Consider the following 19,745-nt stretch of genomic DNA (forward strand, 5'->3'; position numbering starts at 1 on the left):
AAGAGAGGAGCCTGATAGCTGAAGGCTCTGCCTCCCATTCTACTTTTTAAAGACTGTAGGAACCACCAGTAAGCCTGCATTCTGGGAGTGCAGTGTTCTACTGGGATAATATGGTACTATGAGCTCTTCAAGATATGATGGTGCCTGACCATTAAAGGCTTTGTAAGTTAGGAGAAGGATTTTAAATTCTATTCTAGATTTTACAGGAAGCCAATGTAGCAAAGCTAAAATGGGAGAAATGTGATCTCTTTTTCTAGTTTTTGTTAGTATATGTGCAGCTGCATTCTGGACCAGCTGAAGAGTCTTTAGAGACTTGTTAGGGCATTCAGATAAGAAGGAACTGCAATAATTCAGCCTAGAAATAACAAATACGTGGACTAGTTTTTCTGCATCTTTTTGGGACAGGATGTGCCTGATTTTTGCAATTTTACGTAAGTGAAAAAAGATAGTCTTTGAAATTTGATTTATGTGGGAGTTAAAGGACATATCCTGATCAAAGATAACTCCCAGATTCCATACGGTGGCGCTGGAGGCCAGGATAATGCCATCAAGAGTAGCTATATCATTAGATAATGTGTTTCTAAGGTGTTTAGGGCCAAGCACAATAACTTCAGTTTTATCTGAGTCTAGTAGTAGAAAATTGCATCCAAGTCATCCAAGTCTCTATGCCCTTAAGGCATGCTTGGAGTTTGTTTAACTGATTAGTTTCATCTGGCTTCATCAATAAATATAATTGGGTATCATCTGCATAACAATTAAAATTTATGGAGTGTTTCCTAATATTACCTAAAGGAAGCATATACAAGGTGAATAGTATTGGTCCAATTACAGAACCTTGTGGAACTCCATGTCTAACTTTTGCCTTCATGGAGGATTCATCATTAACATGTACAAACTGAAATCGGTCTGATAAATAGGACTTAAACCAGCTTAATGCAGTTCCTTTAATGCCGATTAAATGTTCCAGTCTCCGCAAAAGGATTTGATGGTCAATTGTGTCGAATGTGGCACTAAGATCTAACAGGACAAGTATGGAGACAAATCCTTTGTAGGATGCAGTTAGGAGGTCATTTGTGACTTTCACCAGTGCTGTCTCTGTGCCATGATGCACCTAAATCCTGACTGAAAATCCTCAAATAAACCATTGTTATGTAGAAAGTCACATAACTGATTAGAAACTGTTTTCTCAAGGATCTTAGAGAGAAATGGAAGGTTAGACATAGGTCTATAATTGGCTAAAATGCCTGAATCAAGAGTAGACTTCTTAAGAAGAGGTTTAATTACAGCTACTTTAAAAGACTGTGGTACATAGCCTGTTACTAAAGACAGATTGATCATATCTAGTAAAGAAGCGCTAACTGAGGGTAAGGCTTCCTTAAGCAACCTAGTTGGGATGGGGTCTAAGAGACAGGTTGATGGTTTAGCTGAACAAATCATTGAAGTTAGTTTAGAAAAGTCGACTGGAGAAAAACAGTCTAAATATATGTCTGTTTCTAAGGTTCCTGTGTTTGGGGATAAATCACTGCCTGTTGAGGGCAGGAGGTGGTGAATTTTGCCTCTAATAGTCAGAATTTTATCATTAAAGAAGCTCATAAAGTCATTCCTACTGAGAGCTATAGGAATACATGGATCAATAGAGTTATGACTCTTTGTCAGCCTGGCCAAAGTGCTGAAAAGGAGTCTAGGGCTGTTTTTATTCTCTTCTATTAATGCTGAGTAATGGGCGGCTCTGGCATTACAGAGAGCCTTCCTATATGTTTTAAGGCTATCTTGCCAGACTAAGCGAGATTCTTCCACTTTGGTGGAATGCCAATCCTTTCAAATTTTCACGATGTTTGCTTTAATTTGCGGGTTTGGGCTTTATACCATGGAGCTAAACTCTTATGTTTTATTATCTTCCTTTTTAAGGGGGCGATGGAGTTGAGTGTTATTCGCAATGAGCCTGTGGCACTATCAACAAGATTATCAATTTGGGAGGGACTAAAGTTAACATAAGAGTCCTCTGTAGTATTGAGATATGGCACGGAATTCAGTACTGATGGAATTGCTTCCTTAAATTTAGCTACAGCACTATCAGATAGATATCTAGTGAAGACATTTTTGTCTAATGGTGTGTAATCCAGTAATCAAAAGTTATTAAGTAATGATCTGATAAAATAGGATTTTGTGGAAAAATGATTAAATGTTCAATTTCAATCCCATTAGTCAGAATAAGGTCGAGGGTGTGGTTAAGACAGTGAGTGGGATTATTTACACACTGAGAGAAGCCAATTGAGTCTAACAATGAGTTAGTGCAGTGCTGAGACTATCATTATCGACATCCACATGAATATTAAAATCGCCTACTATAATTACTTTATCTGTACAAAGGACTAAGTTTGATAAAAACTCTGAGAATTCAGATAGGAATTCAGAGAATGTAATAAACTCCTTCATTTAAACAGCTTGTCTGAGCAACAACATCCAATGCCTGAAATTTAAATCTGAATTTAAATCTTTGTCCAATGAAAATTCTGATGTGTTTAAAACATTTAAACTATAAATACTTAGCGCTTCATATTAACTACCGTTTATTCATCACTGACTTTAGCTGCAGCTAGCCACCAATGTGTAAAGCAGCTTGAAGTTGAGGGTTGCCAAATCATCAGGTTTGAGTATCCCTCATAACCCACTCTTTCACTTTTTATCATCAATAACCCACTTTTAGCAGAAAATACACAAACCTGGCAGCTCTGCAGAGATCTGACCATTAACACTATGTAATTGAAGTTAAAATGGCAAGATAATTTGTGATAGGTAAAAAAATAATGGTAGGAACAATTCAGCAGCACCTTGACATTGGTAGGGACATATTCCTACAGCTCATACCCAAATCTACACCCATGCTTACAGTCAGTGCAACTGTCAAATGGTTTTACATTGTCATGATGCCACTAAAACAAGCAATGAAATAATGAGCAACACGGTAGTAGGATGAAAACTTGAGCAAAAATTTGAATCCTTTCCAACTCCAGGAGAGCTGTTCTGACCTCTGACTACCATTATATTTCTCTATGGACATCATTGATAAATTAGCACTTCTTAAAAACTGTTATTGTAGTATTAAGAATGTTAAAAGCCTTTTTTTAGTGGCATAAATGTTGAATCTTATAATCTTTTGTTATTAAGTTTGTGTCTTCATCACTAGTCATCTGTGATTTCCACAGCAAGTACAGGACCACAAAACACATCTTTCACATTAAGTAGAAAAATTTGAAAAATGCAAAACTGAATATTATCAACAAAGACATACATTCATTACTGTGTTCCCGTGATTATCACGCAGCTCTATTTCAACCTCTCCAACTTATGAACTGAAATGATCAATTATCAATCAGTTAAGCCAGTTGCCTGGTGCCAGCAGGCTTATTGACACCAGCTGTTCCTCTCTTGGCTTTTTCCACACACAGATTCACAGACACACAGATTTGACAGATTGACATGGACACACGCACACACACACAGGTTAATGTGGAGTTTTATTGTTCAGTGATGATGTAAATGCTGCTTCAGGGTTTGTTTCAACGCTGACAAATTATTTGAATGCTTTTAGTTTTCTAGCAATTAGAAACTAATAAATTAGAAACTAATAAAACCAAACATTTATAAAGATAAAATGTGAGAACTTTTCTTGGTTACTCAAGAGTGCGAGTGACCTTTGTCGCATCTTGTCAAGTTGCCCCTTACCCTTTTTGCTGACTTGGTTTTTGAGATGGGGAGGATGGATCCTGTTGGGCCTGTTTCACACTGATCTGTTTACCTCTGAGCGAACCAGATTCAAACAGCCATGAATACCGTAGCATTTTAATCATCAGCACAGCACAAGTCTGGACATGATCTGTTTGGCTTTGATGATATTCCTTTGAGGGCTAAAGGCAGGAATGTTTGCTCCTCAGAGAACCAGTTGACAGCTGGTGTTTTCCCACCTTACTCAAGTCCCACTCAGTGAGCAAGGAACAGCAGATGAATCGGACAGGGCTAAAGACCATTTGTTGGACCTTAATGTCAAAAAGTGTTTGTCACAAATTAAGCAGTAATTAGATTTTTACCTTCACTGTTTTAAACAGCTCTGTCCTTTGGAGCACAGGAAACATTTATGTTCATTGTTTGGAACAATACCTTACTGATATTTTAGATTGTAAAAAATCTGATAACAATATATTGGCTAATATTCACACAACATAAGCAAACATTTTTGGTCAGGATGCCTCGGGCTAATAATATCAGCCATACTGACGTACAGTAAAGCTCTGACCCTAGACAAACCTGAAATAAAACTGGCTCTTTTGCATGGGAAGTGATAGTCATTGTGCTTGAACAGACAAAGAAAAGAGTACCACCTACAGAAACTGACACTTCAACAAAAACTCCAAATTACAAGATGTCAACATTCTGTCAAGTGCTGTGCAGAAACTCTACAGCTCTGTGCAATTTGCTGCCAAGACAGAGGCTAATTTTTACCATATTAAGATGTCATGGATTTCCCCTGAAATATTTTTCACATTTTGATATTTTCAGTCATGCTAGGTACTGCTTTAATGTTTTCAATACTGGTGTTATCACTATTACCTGAGTTTCAGTACTGATACCAAAACTATGCGTTTTAAACAAAGTATGAAACAAAACCCTTTTTTATTGAACAAAAGAAGTTGTCTCATGTTAAATGTTGTCTAAACACAAGCAGTTGTCCAAAACCTGCCCGAATAAAATATAGCTTAAAATGACCACAGAATATATTTAACAAGACCTGACAAAGCATTCAATACTTACTTTGGATACTTGACAGATAACGATACTCGATACTGGACACATTTTGGTTAATACTGGTGTACTGAGGTTCAATACCCATCTCTGATTTTCAGTTGTATATCTGATTGTGCCATCTGGGACAATGTGGGAAGAGAAATGTGAAAGAAGGGAAGAAACAATCAATGAAGAAGAAACAATTTTTCAATTCATTGATTAGTTGATCGACTAAAAGAATCTGCAACACTATTGATAATTAATCGTTTCAGTAAGTTTTTAAACCACAATGCCAATAGTTTACTGGTTACATCTTGTCAAATGGGAGGAATGCTTTTTGTCATACATAATAGTTAACTGAATATCTTTGGGTTTTGGACTGCTGGCTGGACCAAATTTGAATATATCAATTCAATTCAGTTTTATTTCTATAGTGCCAAACCATAACAAAAGTTATCTCAGGGCACTTTTCACATGGAGCAGGTCTAGATCATACTCTTTAATATGCCACTTTTTGTCACATTTTTTCATTTTAATAATAATCAGTTGCACAACTATATGTAAGTCATCCATCCTAAACCTGTAAGTTTATATTAAGTTGATGGCACAGCCTGTTTCAAAACATATATATTTATCTTATTTACTGCTTATTTAACCACTTGTACACATGGCAACTTGTGATTCCAGCTTGTGCAGTGAAATGAGTGAACTATGAGTGGGTTTAGGGTCGTAATAAATAGATCAAACTGTATCATCTTTCTCATCTGTATGAGTTGAGCCTGTAATTTTATACTAACCCTGTGTTGGTACTGCCATTTTAGCAGCCATTTCACCATGCTGGGGTCCAGACTAAGCTGTTTGGTTGCAGTGGTTTTTTAGCCTTACCTTAAACGGTTGCTCCACTGCCATTTTATCATGGATACTTATGTTCAATTTTGAATGTACAGCATTTAAATATTTTCAACATCTCTCTTTTTTAGGTGAATATTTTTTTCTCTTTGTCCAGTATCTTCTCTCTCTCTTGAAAGGTGCTGTATAAATAAGGATTATTATTATTAGAGTTCAGGGTGGAACCATTCTGAGTTTGTGCCGGTTTATTATTATTAAAAAGTCCACAGTCACCAGATCTCAACCCAATTGAACATCTATGGGAGATTTTGGACTGACGTGTAAGAAAGCGCTCTCCACCGCCATCATCAAAACACCAAATGAAGGAATATCTTTACAATTTTACAATTTCATTAAGCAGATGCTTTTATCCATGATGTACATCTGAAAGCTGATACAACACAAGCAGGGATATAGTCAGTGGAGAACATGAGTAAGTGCCATAAAGCTAAGTTTAAGTCCAATAGTAGATGTCAACAGAAGGTGCACAGAGGCAATGCATAGAGTGCATAGATTGCATAGAAGCAGATTGTTTTTATTTTGTATTTTTGTTTTTTCTCTGCCTTCAGTCCATCAAGTGCAGGGATGTTCACGAAAGAGCTGGGTCTTTAGTCTTGATTGAGATTGAGAGGGACTCTGCAGATTGAACAGAGTTTGGTAACTCATTCCACCACTGGGGAACTACAGAGTAGAAGAGTCTAGCTAGTGACTTAGGTCCCTGTTGTGGAGGTGGGACCGAGGCGCCTTTCATTGGTAGAGTGTAGTGAGCAGGAGGGAGTGACCGGAATGAGGGAGTTCAGGTAGGCGGGAGCTACTTTGTTTTGTATGAGAGTGTCAGGGTTTTGAATTTGATGCGGGCGGCCACTGGGAGCCAATGAAGGGATATCAACAGTGGGGTGACATGCTGTTTTGGGCTGGTTGTAGACCAGCCATGCAGCCGTGTTCTTCTTCATCTGCAGAGGTTTGAACGTTCATGCAGGGAGGCCTATCAGTAAGGAGTTGCAGTAGTGAATGCGTGATATTACAAGAGCCTGTACACTCAGTGCTGCATGCTCAGACAGGTAGGATCTGATCTTCCTGATGTTGTACAGGGCAAACCAACATGACCAAGCAACGGAGGCCACGTGAACCTTAAAGGTTAGTTGGTCATCGATCAAGTTACAGGCAGACTTTGTGGGAATATCTTTTTGAAGAATGGTACACCATAGGTGTTCAATTGGATTGAGATCTGGTGACTGCAAAGGCCATAGCATATGATTCACACTATTTTCATACTCATCAAATCATTCAGTGACCCCTCATGCCCTGTGAATTGGGGCATTGTCATCCTGGAAGAGACCACTCCCATCAGGACAGAAATGTTTCATCATAGGATAAAGGCAATCACTCAGAACAACTTTGTATTGATTTGCAGTGACCCTTCCCTCTAAGGGGACAAGTCGACCCAAACCATGCCAGCATAATGCCCCCCACAGCATAACAGAGCAACCAGACCCCCTAACTGTAGGAGTCAAGCATTCAGACCTGGACCAGTTTTTTCTTTAATTTATCACCCACCTGTATGTGACAACATAAGAAAAAAATGTTTACCAAAAAATCCAAAATGATGGAAAAATCTTTTAGGCAGAAATTGGCGAGCAAAAATGTAAAACATGTAGTAACTGACCACATAGTGGTGCTATTGATACCATGTTTTAATATGTATAGGGACACCTGTACATGAACTATGAATAGTTTTTTTTTCAGCATCCCCATCTGTACAACTTTGCTGAAGTTGTTACCATGGAATATTTAATTCAGTTCAGTTAGTTAGGTTATGGCCAATAATCTCTAAGCCCTGCCCTTTGCTAAGATATTTTGGTTGATGGCGGAAATGTTTTTTGACTGATCTTGCTAATTTATGATAGAATTGTGTATCTCAGTCCCCCAAGGTGGTATACCAAATTTGGTGTTGAGAGTCAAAATTCAAAAAGTTCTATTAATTTAACTGTTTTTCAGTTTATGCAAATTAGAAAAAAAATTAAAGGTGCAAGCAGCAATGAGCAGATTTCAGACTTCAAAAAATCAAGCAAAGCCACTTCAACTAGTTTAATTCTGTTTAAAGAAGGAATGAGACCAATCACGCACTTGTTTCATCATCAGAAAGCATGCAGCATTTCAATAACTGCACACTCAAAGTTCTGCCATTCCTCCCCACTTCATTCAATTTAAATGAAACTTGGTTTGTATGTTTAGGATATGGGATGTCTCCTGTGAGTTTAATCAGGATTACTCAAAGGCATCTTGAGTTATGAGCAAATATGTAGACCCCTATGGGGTTTGAACCCTAATAATAATAATAAACTAGCACAATCTTAGAAGGGTTTTACCCCTTCGAGGTTTGAACCATAATAATAAACCGGCACCAACTCAGAAGGGTTCTACTCCTCGGGGGTTGGAACTGTAATTATAATTTATTTTTTATTATAATTTTTATTTTTGTTTGTAGTATTTAGGTATTAAAAAGGCTATGATAAGTCTGTCTCCCTCCCTGTCCTCCAAGTTGTCCATGGTTCTGAGGTTTTGATGTATGTATGGCCTCCAAAATACTGATGCTTTATTTTTTGGTTATTGTTTGTATAATGGCTGTGCTTTTAATTCTTCTTCTCACAACCCCCGCCATCAACAGACTATGAACAGCCTACGTGGAGCACTTACTGTATGTAATATATATGTAAGTGATGGGCAAAGACATACTTAACGCAGTTGCTGCAAATTGACTTATTAGAAAACAAAGAAAAAGCATCCAGGGTCCACCTCAGCCAGCTGTTCTCTCTGAGTAAAATTTGAGTCAGATGAATGTCAGCCAGCCTCTTACTGTTCTGTACATCAACACACAACACTAGCTGAGTTTCAGAACTGTGTAATCACACAGTTAAACTAACCTGGGAGTTCATCTCTCCTCAGGTCCAGTAAGGAGGGCTCAGTCCACTCCCAGAGGCCCCTTCACCAGCATAGTCCCACCTCTTCCGTCACCTCTGTGGGCTCCTTGTCCCGTGCCCAGTCCTCCACCCTCAGCAGCATACTCAGCACCTCGCACTCCTCCCATCCCTCCTTCCCTCACCAGCACCCCCACAGCCAGGGAGAGCCCTTCCCCAGCATGGGGCCCCGCAGTCCACAGGGTCCTGGCTCCCATCATCTAGGAGAGCCCTTCACTCTGGGGACCATTCACCAGACACCACAGAGGGGTCACAGTTTCCCTCATGACCCCTATGGCTCCACCCCAAGGATGCACCATCAGCAGCAGCACCACCATCAGTATCAACAACAACAGCAGCAGCAGTTCCAAGGACCTGCACCCCCCCAGCCCCAGCCTCCCATCCTGGCTGGACATTTCCCCCACCCGCATTCCTTCTCCCACCTGCAGGGGGAGCCATTCACTATGATGGCACGTGCCCACCAGATGGTGGATGTGCTGACAGAGGAAAACAGGATGCTGAGGCAGGAGATGGAGGTTTTTCGCGAGAAAGTCACCAAGTTGCACAAGGTAACAACTTCTGCAGAAGAGCTTTAAGGCAGTATTTCACAATAACCAAGCTTATAATGTTGTTATTAAAATGCCTATCACATGCGTAGGTCTTGTAATCTGGTCTGTCTTGTCAAGTTCATGGAGAAGTGGAAATATCAGATTACAAAATGGGCTAAGGAAAGGTTAAGAAAACATCTGGTATTGGAAATAGAACAATTGGTTTGTTTTCTACATGACTTATGGACAGGGCCACAGAACCACTTGTTGACACAAGTAGGGGTGAGAAAAATATTTTGTTGCATGATGGTTTTCTATTGAAACATGCTGCATCATTCATCATTTGAGGGGTTTTGTAGGTTGAAACCATTTGGACTGAAATGTAAATAAAACACAACAATAACTAGTCATTGTCATCATACGTGATGCAAATGGAAAAGTCTTCATGCAGATGGTGATGAGATACTTAGCAGTGCAGAGCAGTTTGCAAGAAAGAGCTGGGATAACAGTTGTACTCAGTTGACTTGAGTTCAAGGACAGGTTCACAATTTTTTAAGGCTTTATTAAAACAATAGTCAGGTGCCGAAATTAACATTGAAATAGTTTTTTTCTGTGGATTTTAGCCCCCATCACTTACACTGAAAGGACATTTGAAGGGGATCTTTTAATAGCCAGTATGAACAGGAGGAATGATATAAGCAAGGACAACTTCTTTCAGTATTAATTTGGGCTCCTGACTGTTGTTTTAAGACACACCTTTAACTTGGTTAAAATAACCCAGTCAATCATTTTTTTCTCTCTGCATGAATTAATTTCTAAGTTTGTTAAGCACAAAACACACGAACTTGGCAGGATGAATGGGACATTTGGTGAAGCTCAGGCAATATTCAGGGAAGTTACCAAGGTGCATCTATTGACAAATGGCACACCCGTTAAAATACAGTGTTGTTTTTCATGTAGGTCTCTGTGATAACAGTTTTGTACATTTGAAATGGATATGAATATTGATATGCTGCAGAGAAATAGATTTGATATTTAATAATTATAATATAATTATAATTCAACATTTTGATGAAAGTTAAATGCATCTTCTTCACTCTCCTCATCTTTAGTCTGTTTCCCTTCATTCCTCCTGTGTCTGTGTGCAGTTGGAAACAGAGATCCAGCTAGTGTCAGAGGCCTATGAAAACCTTGCCAAGTCCTCCTCCAAGAGGGAGGCCCTGGAGAAAACCATGAGGAACAAGCTGGAGCTTGAGGTGCGCCGGCTGCATGACTTCAACAGGGACCTCAGAGGTTAGAGAGCTTTGAGCAATACTGTAACTGTCGTAGTCACACTCCCAATGCAACTGATTACAAATTTAACTTACAACTACACTGGTGGGACCAACTTCCTGTATGTTCTGTCTTTTACAATAAGTGAAAAAATGTCCAAAAGTGTATGGAGGAAGAGGGGTGACAGATTAAATCTGCCCATATATAAAAAACATTTTGCACTGTATTCACCTCCACCAGCGCTGCCGTAACCACTCTGTATGATGGTAAAATTATAAAAAACAAATAAACCATTGTTTCTTTGATCTTAGGTGAACATAAAAGTGAATGTTTTGACATTCTATTTTAAAAAAGAGTCATGAACCCATCATTAGTCAGGTCTAACAATTTAAACAGTACATGTAACTGCCAATCCACAGCAACAATTAAACAGTTCATGAGTGATATTGGTCTTGGCGATGGTTGGTGATTAAAACACCGACCGCTACAGAATTTTCATTCTTTTCACAGGTTCATCACTCCTACTCTCGCATTGACTTCTTTCAAACCATCATAGTGCCACCTACTGGCAACATGAAGTTACTGGTTTGAAAAAAGAGATTATTTCTGGGAGATTATTTCCCAAAACTCAGACATGCTAATACCTCATTACCATCAGCGATCATGTTCCTGTCTCCCTCACCTGGTATATCAACCATTCTCGCAAACCATCTAACAGATGGCAATTCAATAAATGAGTACTTGATGACCCCAACTTTGATAATTATATTAAGATTGAGTGGTCTTACTTCCTTGAAACAAACGATTCACCGGAAATACCACCATCAAGTAGTGATACACGAGAAAATGAAAGACAACAAACAGGAAAGTCATCACTGACAATCTCTCTCTTGTTTTGGGCTGCCACATACCACTATCTGCTCCACTCTGCTTACTGGGAGACATATCCAACATTAACCTGAACAACACATCCCATAGAATACCCTCCATAGCCCTAATCATCGCAAAGAAAACTATCCTCATGAACCGGAAATTAAGGAACACAATCAATATTACACTCTGGAAAAATCTACTAATCGAATACTTATCAATGGAAAAATTATCTGCCTCCATTAAAAAGCAAACCGCTGATTTTGACATAATCTGGAATCCTTTCATCAATGCACTAAATTCTTATTTCCTGCACCGATTTCACTCATCACCTCTTTTTGCCTGTCCACCATCCACAGTAAACATATACACCGTCACTCACACACACATATCTGTCACAACACACACACACCATGTTCCCTACAAGTTTGTAATTGGACATTCACCTCCACACACAGGCATCTCACCCCCACCCCCCAGCTCCCTTTTATCTACCCCTTCCTCCCATTTGTTTTTTTCTTTTTGATTTGTTTTTGTTTTTCTCTTATCTCTTCTTATTCTTTTTCGCTCTAAACTGCTCCCTCTAAACTCACGCTCTTTCCTTCCCACGAACCATCATCATTATTATGCATACATATTACTTAGTCTAATTTTTTATCTACGCTATCTAACTTTCAATACTCTCATTTCCTTTTTTTTCCTTCTTTCCTATCTCTCTTCCTTTGCTTTCTTCTTGTAGTTTTAGTATTTTCTTGCAGAGCCATGGAATTAAACGTAACTACACATACTTACCCACCATATACTGAATATGCTTTTTGCTTTATTAGGGCCCTCTTAGAACTGAAGAAATTATTATTTTTAGAGCATGACCACCGAATGGTGCAAAGGCCCTCTTGTAATTGGGGCCAAGGCACCTGGCGGTGCAAAATGGCTTGATAGCGCCCCCTAGAAGAATTCAAATTAAAAGCCCCCACCTTTAAATTTGATGAAGATGAACGAAATTTGGTAGACACATAGAACATGTCCAGTTGCACAAAAAAGCCTCTTGAAGGTATATCCTAATTCCAACAGGAAGTCGGCCATTTTAAATTAAATTTGCACTTTTTGCACATTTTTTGCCATTTCCAGGTGGTGTATTTTAACAAATTCAGCCTAGAGATTTAACCTGACTGACTTCAAATTTGGTCATCAAAAGACCTTTGTGATGGAAAGTTCTCAAAATCTTGAGTTTTCACTGAGTGTCCTAGCCTGGACAATGCGGCAAACTTTGATGAACTCATCCACTTGAAATTTGGTCAGAAAAGCCTATATTCTGAATTATTGAATTGTGAATTTTTGTGAATGCAGTTGCCTTGGCGATGTGGCAAATTTCGATGTCTTGCCATTGCAAAACAAACTGTTGTAACTTGACTCCATATGGTCAAATCTTGCCTAAATTTCACGTTGGATAGGAGTCCCGGTCTGAAGACATGTACAGGACAATACTGAATCATAGTCATAGCACCAACTACTAGCAACAAGAAGTTTTAGACCCCATACTTTTACTAACTACTCCTAGCAGGTTAACCAGATCCACCTAAAATTTGGTCATTTAAATTGTAAGACATTGATGATGCTAAATGGTGAAGCTTTTGAGTTTTCATGAACAACTATTGCCATGGTGATGCATTGTTCGCCATGAAACAGGAAGCTGTTTTTGAGGGGCAAGGATGCTTGTAAACTCACCAAACTTGGCTAACCTGATCTGACCAGTGATGACATGTATAGCCGCATGTCACAATTCAACCGCTGGTTGTCGAGGTGGTGTCCAGCAAACGATGTGGGCTTCATAGATAATTGGCAGACTTTCTGGGGAAGACCTGGTCTGATTAGGAGAGACGGCATACATCCCACTTTGGATGGAGCTGCTCTGATATCCAGAAATATGGCCAAGTTTATTAGTAAACCAAAACCATGACAACCCAGAGTTGAGTCCAGGAGGCAGAGCTGCAGTCCTACACGCTTCTCTGCGCTTCCATTAGAGCAGTTACCCACCCAAAACCACATAGAGACTGTGTCTGTCCCCCGACCACATAAATCAATTAAATCCAAAGTATATAAAAGAAGAGTCATTCATGAAAATCTAGTAAAAATTAAAACCACTACTGCAATAGTACAACAAAATAAGATAATTAAATGTTGACTCTTGAACATTAGATCTCTTTCATCTAAAGCAGTTTTAGTAAACGATTTAATTTCAGATCATCGTATTGATTTATTTTGTCTCACTGAAACCTGGCTGTGTCATGAAGAATATGTCAGCCTTAATGAATCCACTCCCCCCAGTCATATTAATACTCATATTCCTCGAGACACTGGCCGAGGAGGAGGAGTTGCAGCCATTTTCAACTCAAGCCTAATCATCAACCCTAGACCTAAATTTAATTATAACTCATTCGAAAGCCTTGTTCTTAGTCTCTCCCAGCCAACCTGGAAAACTTTACAGCCAGTTCTATTTGTACCGTCCTCCTGGCCCGTACTCTGAATTCCTATCTGAATTCTCAGAGTTTTTGTCGTATTTAGTCCTTAGTACAGATAAAGTAATTATAGTAGGTGATTTTAATATTCATGTGGACGTTGATAGTGACAGTCTCAGCACTGCATTTCTCTCATTATTAGACTCAATTGGCTTCTCTCATTGTGTAAATAATCCCACTCACCGTTTTAACCACACCCTAGACCTTGTTCTAACTTATGGGATTGAAATTGAACATTTAATAATTTTTCCACAAAATCCTATTTTATCAGATCATTTTTTAATAACTTTTGAATTCCTATTACTGGATTACACACCATTAGATAAAAATGTCCTCACTAGATGTCTATCTGATAGTGTTGTAGATAAATTTAAGGAAGCAATTCCGTCAATACTGAATTCACTGCCATGTCTCAATACTACAGAGGACTCTTATGTTAACTTTAGTCCCTCCCAAATTGATAATCTTATTGATAGTGCTGCAGGCTCACTAAGACAAACACTCGACTCCATCGCCCCCTTAAAAAAGAAGATTATAAAACGTAAGAGGTTAGCTCCATGGTATAACTCCCAAACCCGCAAATTAAAGCAAACATCGCGAAAATTGGAAAGGATTTGGCGTTCCACCAAAGTAGAAGATTCTCGCTTAGTCTGGCAAGATAGTCTTAAAACATATAGGAAGGCCCTCTGTAATGCCAGAGCCGCCCATTACTCAGCATTAATAGAAGAGAATAAAAACTGCCCTAGGTTCCTTTTCAGCACTTTGGCCAGGCTGACAAAGAGTCATAACTCTACTGATCCATGTATTCCTATAGCTCTCAGTAGTAACGACTTTATGAGCTTCTTTAATGATAAAATTCTAACTATTAGAGACAAAATTAACCATCTCCTGCCCTCAACAGGCACCGTTCTCTCCCCAAACACAGGAACCTTGGTAACGGCAGTAAATCCTGACATATATTTGGACTGTTTTTCTCCAGTAGACTTGTCTGAACTAACTTCAATGATTTGTTCAGCTAAACCATCAACCTGTCTCTTAGATCCCATCCTAACTAGGCTGCTTAAGGAAGCCTTACCCTTAGTGAGCACTTCTTTACTAGATATGATCAATCTGTCTTTAGTAACAGGCTATGTACCACAGTCCTTTAAAGTAGCTGTAATTAAACCTCTTCTTAAAAAGCCTACTCTTGATTCAGGTGTTTTAGCCAATTATAGACCTATATCTAACCTTCCATTTCTATCCAAGATCCTTGAGAAAGCAGTCTCTAATCAGTTATGTGACTTTCTACATAACAATAGTTTATTTGAGGATTTTCAGTCAGGATTTAGAGCGCATCATAGCACAGAAACAGCACTGATGAAAGTCACAAATGACCTCCTAACTGCATCAGACAAAGGATTTGTCTCTATACTTGTCCTGTTAGATCTTAGTGCTGCATTTGACACAATTGACCATCTAATCCTTTTGCAGAGACTGGAACATTTAATTGGCATTAAAGGAACTGCATTAAGCTGGTTTAAGTCCTATTTATCAGACCGATTTCAGTTTGTACATGTTAATGATGAATCCTCCGTGAAGGCAAAAGTTAGACACGGAGTTCCACAAGGTTCTGTACTTGGACCAATTCTATTCACCTTATATATGCTTCCTTTAGGTAATATTATTAGGAAACACTCCATAAATTTTCATTGTTACGCAGACGATACCCAATTATATTTATCAATGAAGCCAGATGAACCCAATCAGTTAAACAAACTCCAAACATGCCTTAACGACATAAAGACCTGGATGACCTGCAATTTTCTACTACTAAATTCAGATAAAACTGAAGTTATTGTGCTTGGCCCTAAACACCTTAGAAACACATTATCTAATGATAAAGCTGCTCTGGATGGCATTACCCTGGCCTCCAGCACCACCGTAAGGAATCTGGGAGTTATCTTTGATCAGGATATGTCCTTTAACTCCCACATAAATCAAATTTCAAGGACTGCCTTTTTTCACTTACGTAATATCTCAAAAATCGGGCACATCCTGTCCCTAAAAGATGCAGAAAAACTAGTTCACGCATTTGTTACTTCTAGGCTGGATTATTGCAATTCCTTATTATCAGGCTGCCCTAACAAGTCTCTAAAGACTCTCCAGCTGGTCCAGAACGCAGCTGCACTTGTATTGACTAAAACTAGAAAAAGAGATCACATTTCTCCCATTTTAGCTTCACTACATTGGCTTCCTGTAAAATCTAGAATAGAATTTAAAATCCTTCTCCTAACTTACAAAGCCCTTAATGGTCAGGCACCATCATATCTTGAAGAGCTCATAATACCGTATTATCCCACTAGAACACTGCGCTCCCAGTATGCAGGCTTACTGGTGGTCCCTACAGTCTTAAAAAGTAGAATGGGAGGCAGAGCCTTCAGCTATCAGGCTCCTCTTCTATGGAACCATCTACCGGATTCAGTCCGGGGTGCAGACACCCTCTCTATGTTTAAGAGTAGGCTTAAAACTTTCCTTTTTGATAAAGCTTATAGTTAGGGCCGACCAGGCTCGCCTTGGATCAGCCCTTAGTTATGCTGCTATAGGCCTAGACTACTGGGGGACTTCCCATGATGCACTGAGCTCCTCTCTCCTCCTCCTCCTCTCCATCTGTATGCATTCATGTAACATCAATGCATGTCACTAACTTTGCTTCTTCCCCGGAGTTTTTTTGTGCTTTCTCATCTCACAGAAAAACCTGACTCCCGGGCCGAACCTTCGCGGTCCTTCACAGTCCTGATGGCATCCTTCCCTGTCTGTTGATGCTTGTGCTTGTTGTTGTCTGTTGTTGTCATTGTTTTTCTTCTGTCCCCCCTCCCCCTTTCCCTCTCTCTTTCTCTCTCTCAACCCAACCGGTCAAAGCAGATGGCCGCCCACCAAGAGCCGGGGTCTGCTTGAGGTTTCTACCCGTTAAAGGGGAGTTTTTCCTTACCGCTGTTGCCAAGTGCTTGCTCATGGGGGAACTGTTGGGTCTCTGTAAATTAAAGAGTACGGTCTTGACCTGCTCTATGTGAAAAGTGCCTTGAGATGACTTCTGTTGTGATATGGCGCTATATAAATAAAGATTGATTGATTGATTGATTGATAACCTGTCAGAATGGGGGCATTTAGTTGTCCTAAACGGCTCTTGGGCTTGGGTGAGTCAAAATCGCTTGAGGGTGCTCCCTAGAAAATGTCAAAGGCAAAGCCCCCACCTCTATATTTGACATAGAGAGACGGAATTTGGTAGGCACATATATCATGTCCAGATGCACAAAAAAGCCTCTTAGAGCCATACCCAACGGGAAGTCGGTCATTTTTAATTTACTTTTCAATTTTTGTGCACTTTTTGCCATTTCCAGGCTTTGTATTTTAACAAACCTATCCTAGAGATTTAACCCAACCAACTAAATCATCTTATCAAGACTTTTGCAACTTTTTGCTTACGAAATCCTAAATTTTCATTTAATGCCTTTGCTGTGGCAACATAGCAAACTTTGATGTTTCGCCATGACGCAGGAAGTTGTTGTAACTTGAATGTACATTGTCATACCTGCACCAGGTGTGGGGGTTGTGGTGTGTCTTCCTCAAGCTTGGGTCCTCTACCAGAGGCCTGGGAGTTTGAGGGTTCTGCGCAGTATCTTATCTGTTCCTAGGACTGCGCTCCTCTGGACAGAGACCTCAGATGTTGTACCTGGAACCTGCTGGAGCCATTCTCCCAGTTTGTGGGTCACAGCCCCCAGTGCTCTGATTACCACTAGCACCACTGTTGCCTCTACTCCCCACACCTTTTCTAGCTCCTCTTTCAGCCCATGGTATTTTTTGAGCTTCTCGTGTTCCTTCTTCCTGATGTTGCTGTCGCTTGATTGATTGATTGCTACATCTATCACCACTGCCTTCTTCTGTTGTTTGTTGATCAACACGATGTCCGGTTGGTTAGCCATCACTAGTCTCGATCTTGAAGTCCCACAAGATCTTAGCTTGGTCATTCTTAACCACCTTAGGAGGTGTCTTCCATTTTGACCTTGGGACTTCCAGCCCATACTCAGTGGAGATGTTCCTGTACACTATGCCAGCCACTTTGTTATGGCATTCCATGTATGCTGTTCCTGCCTAGATCTTACACCTTGCTATTATGTGCTGAACTGTCTCAGGGACATCTTTGCAAAGCCTGCAACTGGGGTCCTGTCTGGTGTGGTAGATCCCCGCCTCTATTGATCTTGTACTGAGTGCCTGTTCTTGTGCTGTCATGATTAGTGCTTCTGTGCTGTCCTTCAGTCCAGCTTTTTCCAGCCACTAGTAGGATTTCTTGATATCAGCCACTTCTTCTATCTGTCGGTGGTACATTTGGTGTAGGGGCTTGTCCCTCCATGATGGTACCTCCTCCTCCTCTGCATCATTGGATTTCTGCTGCCTGAGGTATTCACTTAGCAGTTCATCTTTGGGGGCCATCTTCCTGATGTATTCCTGGATCTTGGTTGTTTCGTCCTGGACAGTGGCTCTGACGCTCACCAGTCCTCGGCCTCCCTCGTTCCGCTAAGTGTACAGTCTCAGGGTGCTGGACTTGGGATGAAACCCTCCATGCATTGTGAGGAGCTTCCTTGTCTTGATATCAGCCTCTATCTCCTCCTTTGGCCAGCTTATTATACCAGCGGGGTATCTAATGACTGGCAAGGCATACGTGTTGATGGCTCGTATCTTGTTCTTCCCATTCAGCCTCCTTTTTTTTTCCTTTTTTGCGGCCTCCTCATGGTTCCCATTTGCCTGTGGGATCCCAGGTATTTGTAGCTGTCCTGAACATCTGCAATACTGCCTTCTGGTAGTTCAACTCCCTCGGTTCTGATCATCTTCCCTCTCTTTGATACCAACCGACCACACTTATCTAGTTCGAATGACATTCCGATGTCGTTGCTGTAGATCCTGGTGATGTGGATCAGTGAATCGATGTCTTGCTCATTCCTGGCGTACAGCTTGATGTCATCCATGTAGCGGAGGTGACTGATGATTGTTCCACTTCGGAACCAGTACCTGTAGCCACTCTTTGAGATGATCTGGCTGAGGGGGTTCAGGCCTATGCAGAACAGCAGCAGGGATAGTGCATCACCTTGGTATATGCTGCACTTGATGGCAACTTGTGCAGTTGGCTTTGAGTTGGCCTCATTGAGTTCTTGATTTAGTGTCCTGTTGATGTTGTACATTTCCAAGCATTCCAGTATCCGTGTGTTGAGTCATAGGCTTTATTGTAGTCAATCCAGGCGGTGCACAGGTTGGTCTGCCTGGTCTTGCAGTCTTAGGTGACTGCTTTATCAACTAGTAGCTGGTGCTTAGCACCCCTGGTATTACTACTAATTCCTTTCATGGCCCTGCTCATGTATTGGGCCATGTGCCTATTCATCTTAGCCGCTATGATGCCTGACAGGAGCTTCCATGTTGTACAGAGGCAGGTTATTGGCTGGTAGTAGGGCGGGATCGTGCCCTTCTGGGGGTTCTTCATGATCAGGACTGTCCGACCTTGAGTTAACCACTCTAGGTGCATCCCATCCATCAGCAGTTGGTACGTTTGTGCTGCCAGGTGTTTATGGAGTGCAGTTTCTTTAGCCAGTAGGTGTGGATCATGTCCAGGCCTCTTCATACCTGACACTCGTTCTTGGATGTCTGCCATTGTAATGGTTACTGGATCTTGTTCTGGGAGATTGCTGTGGTCTGCTCTTAGATTCTCATGTTATTACCTTGCCACTGAGAGTACACTTTGGATGGTTCAGTGGAGAACATCCTATTTATTCTCCTGGCTTCTGCTTCTCCTGTGTATCTCTTCAGGTGGGTAGCCAGAGCTGTGAGCCTTTGCTTGGCCGTCTCCAGTGCCTCAGGTATAGACAGCTTGTTGTACTTCCTAGGTA

At 40.4% G+C, this 19,745-nt stretch overlaps 1 protein-coding gene across 1 annotated transcript in view; it reads left to right on the forward strand.

The window, feature by feature from the left end:
• Window positions 1–19,745, forward strand: part of amot (angiomotin) — a 114,052-nt gene that overhangs the window by 73,404 nt on the left and 20,903 nt on the right. The window contains exons 3-4 of the mRNA XM_044370032.1: window positions 8,617–9,196; window positions 10,324–10,468. Of these exons, the coding sequence (XP_044225967.1) occupies window positions 8,617–9,196; window positions 10,324–10,468 (725 nt within the window). The remainder of the gene's footprint in view (window positions 1–8,616; window positions 9,197–10,323; window positions 10,469–19,745) is intronic.

This window comes from Thunnus albacares, chromosome 13 (assembly GCF_914725855.1).
Source record: "Thunnus albacares chromosome 13, fThuAlb1.1, whole genome shotgun sequence".
Lineage (NCBI taxonomy): Eukaryota > Metazoa > Chordata > Actinopteri > Scombriformes > Scombridae > Thunnus > Thunnus albacares.